Source organism: Sceloporus occidentalis, unplaced genomic scaffold, assembly GCF_023333645.1.
Source record: "Sceloporus occidentalis isolate IW3139 unplaced genomic scaffold, rSceOcc1.0.p SCAF_100, whole genome shotgun sequence".
Classification (NCBI taxonomy): Eukaryota; Metazoa; Chordata; class Lepidosauria; order Squamata; family Phrynosomatidae; genus Sceloporus; species Sceloporus occidentalis.
The window spans coordinates 159,078-169,951 of record NW_028317080.1 but is presented as its reverse complement, the minus strand read 5'-3'; the positions used below and the strand labels follow the sequence as shown (position 1 = coordinate 169,951).

Here is a 10,874-nt window from a genome sequence, read left to right as displayed (position 1 = left end):
AAGTGCTGGCAGCAGCGGAGGTTGTTTGCGTGTGTCGCACAGCCGTTCACCAGCTGCTAGACAGGAGGTTCCAGGTCCCCTGCAGCGCTTATTGGCGGCCGGTGAACGTCTGCTCAGTGCTCTCAGAGACAACCTCCGCTGCTGCTGGCCGGTACTTCCGCTGGGCTTCTATGGCGGAGCAGCTTAAGGTTACGTTACACTGGTGCTCCGTTATAGAAGCCCCCGGCGGAAGTGCGGGCAGCAGATCACGCAGACGTCCACCCGCTGCGCTTGCCCGAAAAAGAAAAAAAAAACAAAAAACAAACACAAAAATCGCCAGGTGCCCCCGCCCGTCACACTCAATGTGCACGGAATACAAAAACAATGAGATAATGCTACCAACAGTTGTAGTGTCAGGAACTTCAAAGAAATAGATCAGGATCGTACATAGAATAAAAAACAAAAATAGTGTAATACGTAAAAAAACGACTAAAAAAATAGGAGCGAGTGGACTCTTACATTCCTGAGGGCTTCACCAACCCCATGTATATGCGCATAAATGTGGACCAGGGAACTTTCTTCTTCCCGCAATTAACCCCTTGGAGTCTTTATACAGACAAACTTGTGAAATTCCAAACGCAGAATAGGAGTCGGAGGTCGTAATAATAATTATCTTTAATACATGGGGCAGGATGACCGCATGTCAAATTTCCAATTTGAAAAATGCTGACGTCCCAAATATGTCCCTTTAGCCCCCAAACAACTCCGGCATGTGGGGCCTCGCTGTATTCAGACGCTGTGGGTGTTTGACATATACCAGGAACAGTACGTTCATACCTAAATTAAAAAGTTCTGCAAAGGCTGGTAGTAGAGTTAGTGCATGGAAAGTCCTTTTTTTTTTTTCTTTCTTTCTAGATTTCTCAACATATTTTAGCCTGTTTTATATATATAGTAACAAAATAACGTCCTGGAGAAAGAAACCAATGTAACTTACATTGATTCAGTAAATAAAAAAGAAAAAGAAAAAAAGTACAGCTAAACACGAGCACTGCAGAAATGTTAAAAAAATAAAATCAGCCATTGTCGAGGAGGAGTTAAATAACCAAATCAATGGCCCACTTTTGAATCAAGTTTTTATTTTATGCCTGGTCATTTCAAAGACAGGCATATTACGTAAGTAACATTTCACTTTGAGGGTGCTTTCTCAACTTGCAACACACCATTTTCCCCTGTGACTTCACCGCGTGCACCCAGCGTAGCTCCATATGCGGAAGTATTGGAACCACGCTTGCGTCATCCACGATATTATCACCATACATCTCGTGAGAGGCAACGTCTGACGTCCGTTTTATTTTCACGAAGAGTTCGAAGCACTAAAGATCCAAACCAGCGTAGCCCCATGTCTTGACACCATAAGAAAAATTGATTGGATGGTTTGGATACGTGTCCGTATGCATCGATATTCTTGAAAGTAACGTAATCCGTATAGAACTGTAGCAGTAGGCGTTTTTTTTTAAAAAGCCTGCAGCGCTGAATGTTTTACTCTAATGTTTTGAACGTATTCTCCCACCACCCCCGTATGTCGTCACCACACCAGTTCGGCTATCTCAATTGCATAAGGAAGCCTAGTTAATCGATAAGCCTATTGTATCGATTTAGACCCCCCATAAAAGTAGGGGTTCTAGAGGTGTTTCAATGTTACTATATGTAGCATTCTTTTGAAAGGTGTTACAGCTATTTTTGGTTTTGGGGCCCATCGATTCATGTGATTGATGGGTTGTTGAGGCCGAAGGGAAGAGATGCGTTTGCTTGATTACTCTGGCCTTGGTAATGGCGCTGCTTCCCCCCCGCCATGGCTCCCTGTCTCCCTTCTCTCTCAGTAAGGGAGAGTGGCTGCCGCTTGCAGTACCAGACAAGGCCAAACTCACTGTGTGCAGTCCAAGACATACAGCTACTTGCACAGGCCGCGGGCGGGGGAGACCCGAGGTGAGGCCGGGGGGAACAGCGAAACTCAAGTATGCTTCTATTGCCAGAATATAGGATGGGTCTGTACGAAGCGCCCGCTGCGTCACACAGGCCCGGAATTGGGTAGTGATCTGCAGCGGTATCGGTGTACGGGGAATCAAAATAAGGGGGTCTGAGAGAGCGTTTGACGGGGGTGTATGAAAAATATGAAGGAAGGGGGGGGATTGTTGGAGGGAATGGGGCTCATACATTCCACATTGCGTAAAACACTCAAGACTTGTTTTATTGGCTAATGTTTGATTTTGAAGGCTTCCCTTTTTAACGTGCTGTATTTTGATTGACACGTGTTCGTGTTCCAGTTAGAATTTATTGGCCTTAAACAAGACACAAGGAGCTGCCCTTGGCATTTCTAGCACACGTATTCTTCTATAAAGTTTTTAAATCGGTTTCACGCTTAAAATATAGCTACGTGAGACTAGTGTTAATAACAGATTTGCACACAACTAATAACTAATATATAACTAATGTATCATGTAACTTTTATCATACCCTTAAACCGCATGTACTGTTAGATCTGTCTAAGTCGCTGGTGCTACGTAAATAATACGTCAATTTGTTATGTTACATACTAATGTCCTGTCTACCCATTGTACAGCGCCACGGAATTTGGTGCTATATAAAACAATAAATTAAACTACCATTTTCAGGTAGCTTTTTGTATGTGTTCCAGCTCTGTGAGCTTGGCCCAATCAACTAGATCAGCGGTTCTCAACCTGGGGGTCGCGACCCCTTTGGGTGTCGAACAACCCTTTCACAGGGGTCGCCTAAGACCATCGGAAAACACATATCTCACAATATATAATTACATAATTTTATGGTTGGGGGTCACCACAAGATGAGGAACTGTATTAAAGGGTCGTGGCATTAGGAAGGTGGAGAACCACTGAACTAGATGACCGCCTGACTCCTTGTCATACTGCGTGTTGTTAAGACCAGATCACCAATAAAAGTATAAAAATAATTAAATAGGACTTCATTAGCATTGCTACGAAGAGTCAACTAAGTATGGCTTTTGAGGAAAGTAACCCAGAATATCGTAACACTGGTTACAAGGGGAGCTTCCAAGCTTGCGGATAAAAGTTCATCGTATACCAAAATGTATACAGCACTATATTTTATGTCCAAGGAGAAATCTGTTTCCATTGATCTTTCCCTTTAGCATTAATATTTCCTACTATGTATTGCGGTAGCGACAGTGTGACTGTAAAGTAGGGTTCTCTGCGTTGTTTTCTTAATTTAGCGGTGGTACTAATGGGGGGATAGTAAGCGCTACCTCAAAAACACGTTCAGTGATGTTTACTTATCGCAAGGTATTGTACGTTGGATTGCCAGTAGTGTGACACCACTTTTATCTATTATGTGTGTCAGAAAAAGAAGCTAATCATGAGACCAGCCCAGGAGAAATGCCTGCAGAATGCTCCAGAAGATCTACATTTTTATTAGAGTGGATAGGGACATCTATACGTTTGCTAGCCATTCTGATGGCTAGTTTATTTAAATCTTCTACTTTGTGCTATCATTTTCTATAATATTGTTTTTCTGGTACAGGTCCACTTTAAGGTTTATGCTTATTCACCTGAATTGTTGACCTGTTTTTTTTTTTTTGTTTTGGTGTCTAAATGCCCTCCTAGATAATTACACTGGTAACTGTTGATATCAATGCTAAGGATGTCCATATTTTAATGACTGTACATAAAAATAATTAGGCCACGCTAGAAACATGGAGGTGTCAGAGCAAATATGTAGACCTGGTAGATATTTACAAAATACATTTTATTTTGTTATGGATTTCACAGTGCTAATAGCAGAATGTACATTACCTTCAATGCTCCACATTGCAGGCATGTATGACCAGTGGCGTTTACAGATGCAATGAGTAAAAAGTAAGGTAATTCAATAGGGTTATTGTGAAACATTTAATTGTTACCGGACCATTTTCTTATACAAACTTTAAATGTTTTTAATGCGTATCCACGCAGCCCTGGTCCCATGTTTTAGCTCCTTGACTTGCCCTGAGGGACAAATTGTTAAATCAAACACTTTAAACAGGGCCAATTCAGCCCTTCTTGCGGGAGAAACATGCCAATAGCCCTTAATAAAGAACGGTGCCCTTTAATATGCCTAACAGCAACCGCACAAACTAAGGTGAGAAAGATCAAGGTCCTTGGAGGGGCCATATTTCTGTAGGCTGGCGCCACATCGTTTCCCCCCATGGTTGCCACGTGATGCTGAACAAACACAGGTGCCTCCTACGTGTGTGTTGTGTGCGCCCACACCGTTCTTTTTCAATTTTCTTGAACCACCGTGGACTCATGTTCCAGACAACTAAATATTTAGTGAGTGTAGCATGTGTGCACATTGGTCGCTGAGCACATTTGCTGCAAGCCAAGATGTTTGCTTCCATGTATTTTCCAGGTCACTTCCACCAGTATAGGAGATAGCTCCCCCCGTCCAGGTCCTCCCTTTAATCCTCAGTGGGGTTTTTTTCCTGCTGTATCTTGGGTAGGCGCAGCGCCCCACTCTTTGAGTGCCCCCGCTATGAGTGCCCTTGCCTTTCTGCCTCATTGGTCCCTGGGATGATGGCTGGTCCTGGGGCAATGTAGTTGTGGAAAGCTCTGCGGTCAGAGGGCATTTTACATCTCCAGTCCCAGGTCCTTCATTTTACTCTCGCCTATACTTCAGCTAGACAACATCTCTACAGGCCGGATCCTAGACTTCCTACTATTGGGATTCTGTAAGGGTCTCTCTTGTTACCTTAAAGGTCCACATTGCAGCTTTAAGTGCCTTTCTGGACAAACTGGCTCTTCACCATGTTTCATGCATACTGTAAGCAGGAGTCCACCTTTTAAGAGAATTTGGCCCTTTTGGGGACCTAAATGGAGTCATATCCGCCTTAACTGAATCTCATTTGATCCTTTGGAGTCACTATTATGATGCTTACCTTGAAGACAGTCCTGTTGGTGGCTATTACATTCAGACACTCTCTACATTGAAACTCTGTCTTCAGTTATTTGAAGAAAGTAGTTCTGTGTACTCCTCTATAGTTTATACCCAAGTTGTTCTTTTCAGCTCAAGGAGGACAATGTTTTTATTGTTTTGCCTCAGATCTAAGAATGACAGAGCATCTGCTTCACCATCTAGACTTCCATATGTATTTGAAAATGTATCTGAAGAGAACTGTTCCTTGGAGACGTTCATCAAACCTGTTTGTTTCATTTGTTGGGGTTAAGAAAAGGGCGTTCTGTTTTTAGGAATTTAAAACCCACAAAACTGCCAGGAAGTCTTCTGTAGCTCATTCCAACTCCCGCAAAAGAGTGTTGGAGGCTACGATTCTTATGCTGGTCTTTATAACTGAAAGTGGCTGTCAGGAAGTAGCACCAGTCATTTGTATGTATGCTAGTTGAGCATGAATGTTACACATCCTAAAGACCAGACCATTTTTGCAATATTAACCAAACGTTTAACCAGAATTGTGGTTTTGCAACTTGTGCATCAATATCTACAAATCACAAAAGAACACACAAATATGTATGTGTGATATATATTTAATATACAGTTGTGTGAAAAAGAAATGACACCCTCTTTGACTTCTATGGTTTTTACATATCACGACATAACAATCATCTGTTACTTAGCATATCTAAAAATTAGCTAAATACAACCTCTGATGAACAATTTTACATGACATATTTCATTATGTCATGATTTATTCAACAAAAATAAAGTCAAATTGTAGAAGCCATGTGTGAAAAATATCTTATGATTCAATAGCTTGTAGAACCACTTTTATCACCAATAACTTAAAGTAATTGCTCCCTTTATTGCCTTATCAGTCTTTCACATCATTGCGAAGGAATTTTGGGCCACTATTCTTTACAATGTTGCTTCAGTTCATCAAGGCTTGCGTTCATTAGTTAATGCACAGCTCTCTTAAGGTCTTGCCACAGCATTTCAATTGGGGAGGCCTGGACTTAGACTGGATTGCAACACCTTGATTCTTTTAATTTCCAGTCATTCTGGTGTGCTTGGGATCATTCTCGTGTTGCATGATTCAATTTCGGCCAAGCTTTAGCTGTCAGACAGATGACCTCACATTTGACCCTGAAATCCTTTTTGGGCAACTCAATGACTACAAGGTTCTCAGGTCCTGTGGCTGTAAAACAAGCTCAAATCATCTCCCCTTCATCACCATGCTTGACAGTTGGTAGGAGGGCTGATGTGCTGTGTTTGGCTTTTTGCCAAAGCTGTACTTTTATTTCAAACATGATACTTTTTTTATACACTGGATTTCATGTTCACAGTGTTACAAAATAATACATTTGTAAAACTACACCACTCTGCATTTTTTTTTTTTTTTTTCCCCACGGCTTCAAAATTTCCTGACATTTTATATATCTAGACAGAAGTCTGTGTATTGCTAAGGAAAGCTTGTCCCGTATACCCGTCTGTGTCCTTGTATCTAAAGCAGAACATACCCGCCATGTAGTACATGCACTGTGCATTTCGCCTTGATTGGCCTCAGGGTGCTGACATAGTGGAGGGGATGTGTGCAATTAATGGTCTGGATCTCTTTGACAGCTCACTCCTCCGTTACTCATGGTTTAAAAGATGTAATCACTTTGGGACAGGAGGGCTTGCCGATTTCACTCCGGACATAATGAATAAAAACGATATATTTGAGATGTATCAAAATAGCAATTTACGTTTGTCTATAATGAATAGTGACACATCATAAAATAATGACTTTAAGAGAAGGCTAAGTAACTATAAATAAGGAAATTCCACGTTGTGTTTATAAGCAATCGTACACGACTCCAAATGGCAACCAGATTCGACTTGTCACCAGTGATATCGTTCACTATATATGATCATCCAACAATGAAACTGCTCTGGAGCCATTAAATATTGGGGAAAAAAACCAATTTACCAGACATCCAGATTGAATTTATATTTGAAAGGTTTCCAACTTATCCTTGAAAATGTATTTTCTAGTATGAGGATCAATTTTATATGCAGAGATATGGAAATGGGCACCAAGTTCGCACCCAGCTATGCCACTCTTTATATAGATTTTGGGGAAGATTGTTGCCACCTTCTTCTATGATTGCTTAGTCCCCAAAACTTTTGTAGATAAGAAGGATCTGCACTGAAATAACTAAGTATGAAGAAAAAGCAGAGAATATTAAACAAAGCTTTATAGATAGGAATTACAAAATAAATCCTTTGGAATCCGCTATTAGAATAAAGATTTAGATAGAAAACAATTATTGGAATACAAACCAAAGGAAACTGACTAAACAAGAAGTCCCCATCATTTTGGACTATAATGGATTTCATAAACACGTAAGAAACATTATCAGAAATTGGGCTATGCTAAGAAAAGATGCAACCCTTCAAGATATCCTGGAGAGAAACCCAAAATTAAATGCGGGGGCGCCCCTCGACTGGTCAGAGCTGTTTTGTTGGCAAAAGGAGGTTCTATACAATACTAGACAGGTGGCCATAATGTTATGGCTGATCTGTATTTTTTTATGTTTCAGAAGCTTCTTCCTTCTGTATTTTGTATTATTGTAGAGTTGACTTATCTACGATGAGTCAGTCTTCATTATATATGTAAAATGTAAGCAATTCTTTATTTTTAATTAATATACAGTGAGATATATAGTTATTATGAGACTATATAGTTTTTATTAGACTGGCCAACTCTTCATGGGGGAAAAAATCTTCGTATTCCACAATAATATTTGCTCGTTTCTGTGTTCAGTTCGTGCACATTCTTTGTGTTTTTTTTCTTTTTTAAGGGGTTAATACGGGGTTACCGTGGTATGCAGCAGCTTTGGGGCCGTACGAGCAACTATCTTTCCATACAGACTTCCATCCACCCATTGCTGTTTTCACGCAAATCATACGTATATATGCGCTTTTTACAGTTTTTCACGTAAACTCTACTATTGGCGACCAATAAATTATTTATTACTACAAAATTACGCTATGTCCATTTCTCTTGACATTTCACTTAGCCTGTTTCTGTATTCCACTCTCATTACATTAAGACTCTTGCTTGCTGGAGGGGAACGACGGGGGTCCTACAACGCTTTAAGTATATTAGTATAGTATTATTATATAATGTATGTGTGTGCGCGCGCATGTTTTATGTTTCATATTCCTTTATGCTGAAAAAAATTTATGTATGTGCAACACTTTTTTTTATCGCTTTTTATATTTTTGGGTACAAATTTAGTTTCTGCTGCACATATTTAAGAGTAGGCAATGGTGTCGCGTTACTAATTTTTATCAATAGTCTAAAGCTAGAGGTTGAGAGGTTTAGGTGTAAGGCAGTTTTACTTTACTGAGAGAGTTGTGGATAAACCGAAACAGCCTCCTATTGGGAATGATAGCAGCTAAAGGGTATTTAAACATGAATGGGATAGTAAGCTTTACTCATTTGCAAGATGAGATTAAGGAAACTTAAGTGTTACATTAATTTAGAAGTATTTAAGTATTTGGATTGTTTTGAACCATTTTTGCTTTATGAAAATCTAGATATACATGAAAAAAACGGTTAATGATCTTGAAAAACGTGTTCTAATTGTGGCATTTGTTTGTAGCCGTGTGCTCTGCAAATTATTCTCTGTATGAAGACCTGTTGAGTCTATGGCCTCGGATTTGGAAGCCATAGAGGATGGCTGCCCTGCAGAGCTGGCGAAGCCCCTCTACCTCCAGTACCTGGAACGGGCCCTTCGTCTGGACCAATTTCTTCGCCAGACCACTGCTATATTTAACAGAAGCAACTCCAGGTTTTTGCTTATTTTGTCAAATATATATAATACGATATTTGTCCTCAGTTATGCCTGTTATTATTTATTCTAAACATTTTTTTTCTGGTGTAATATGGGTAGCATATGTGTTTAAATTAAAAATTAGAGGGAAAAAACATGAAAGGTTGACAGGAGGAATAAGACGTAAGGAGATATACATATGGTTATGGATAAGAGATATGTTGGAAAAGAAAAGATTAAGGACAATAAAGAGGGTAAAAGACAGAAAAGGTTAATAGAGAAAACGTGCAGACAATATTCTTCTTCTACGGAAGTCATTTCACCCTTGTGTCCATATTGTGGACCTCAAGGGCTATTCTTAAACAACTGACAATGGGGGGGTCCAGATTGACTCAATTCAATTTTGGAACTGTGGCCACTTGGTCTCTGGGTCTAGTCTCGGCTTTTTTAATGGATGTAGGATGGAAGGGTTAAGATAGAAATTGGAAAGGGGCAAAACAGAGTGAAGAACATTCAGTGCAAAAGGCAATGTAAAGTAAAGAACGAATGGAGTTAAAACCACCTGGGTTAATGCATTGTGTATATGGTCACAAGCCTGCTCTTTTAATAATATAAATCCCCAGATGGGTCATGGTGCCTAGTGCCTCTCAAGCACATATATCACACTGACAAAATATCAAATTAGATTATGCAGAAAGGGCTCAGTAACAATACAAATCCTATAACCCCAAGTTTATTGTGGTGCATTTGTTAATAAAAAAAAATCTGGTTTCCGTAAGTTCTGAACTATAAACTATACAATTTTTTTTAAACCAAGTAACTCTTGCAGTGATGAAAGCGAGGATGGGTTGGATGAGTGCTCCATGCTTCCAGAGTCTGAAGATCCTTCCATGCAGGTGAAGGAAGAGCCTATGTCGCCTCTACTTGGGGAAACATCAGGACAAGGAAACGTGGACAGTAGACATTCTCATTCAGTCAATGGAGTTTTGCCGCTAGGTGGGTTTGGTTTCTTAACCCCTTAATGATAAAGCCCGTACATGTACGGGCTCAAAATGCATTGTTTTTCAATGGGTTTAGGGACCGCCCATTGTCCTTACGTTCTTTGCCTGGCACCATATCAGCGATAATTTAAAATGCATTTTTCCTTAGTATCCTCAGAGCCAAAGTCAGAAAAAGGAAATCAGTATAATTTCTCAAAACTGAAGAAAAGTAGAAGATGGTTAAAGGTATGTAAAGCAACCCCCCCCCCCAAAAAAAAACCCAAAAAACTGATTGAAGTTCTGCATGCATTTGTGCATATTAGTTCTTCAGGTCTTTGCAAATGAGAACATCAAAGTGTCAAGTCCTGTATCTGTAAGGCCTTAACCCTCAACAAAATCACTGTTTTTTTTTAATTAGTAAGATAATTGATTTATTTAGCTCTTCTTATGCCTTGAGTGTGATATTAAAGTGTGTGTGTCATATGAAAAAGGGTATGATGGTTTAAAGCCCCCCCCCCCGTCCTTTTTCACTGTGGATATATACTTTATGATTGAGCGGTATTTGTTTATCGAGCTTCTCTTTATTTCAGTCATTTTACATACGGTTTGTGGTCCTTTGTATACATATTTTTTTGTGGTCTTGCTGTATAGTGTTGGTAACAGCCATATTTATCATCATTTCAGCAGCTAATGTTGTAGCCAAACTAGGAGCATGGTAATAAAAAATGTTTTGTTTTTTTAATCCAGAACATTTTATTGAGTGAGGACTCCAGTGATACTGACTCTCCAAGTGAAGAAGATGAAGAAGAGTATACGTTGTCTAAAGATGAACTCCATGACATGCTAAGATTGCACAAGTACAGAAAGTTGTACCAGAACAAATATCACAAAGATAAAGAGGTATGAATGCCTTTACTGTGTGTTGACGTTATGATGTTTAGAGGAAGCAACCTAAGTAATGCACTTATTTTTTAACTTGAATACCAAGTCCAATGGACCTTTGTTAGTGATTTGAGTCTTGTCAGTGATTATATGGAGTACAATTCTTCCAGTGGACTGTCCGCTGGGCATCGCTTAAAAGCTAGCAATTCAGAAACACAACATTTCTTGA

At 39.7% G+C, this 10,874-nt stretch overlaps 1 protein-coding gene across 1 annotated transcript in view; it reads left to right on the top strand.

The window, feature by feature from the left end:
* The first annotated feature begins 8,658 nt into the window (after positions 1 to 8,658).
* Positions 8,659 to 10,874, top strand: part of LOC149284006 (chromatin-remodeling ATPase INO80-like) — a 44,030-nt gene continuing 41,814 nt past the window's right edge. The window contains exons 1-4 of the mRNA XM_089497201.1: positions 8,659 to 8,801; positions 9,613 to 9,779; positions 9,942 to 10,009; positions 10,511 to 10,663. Coding sequence (XP_089353327.1) covers positions 8,659 to 8,801; positions 9,613 to 9,779; positions 9,942 to 10,009; positions 10,511 to 10,663 — 531 coding nt within the window. The remainder of the gene's footprint in view (positions 8,802 to 9,612; positions 9,780 to 9,941; positions 10,010 to 10,510; positions 10,664 to 10,874) is intronic.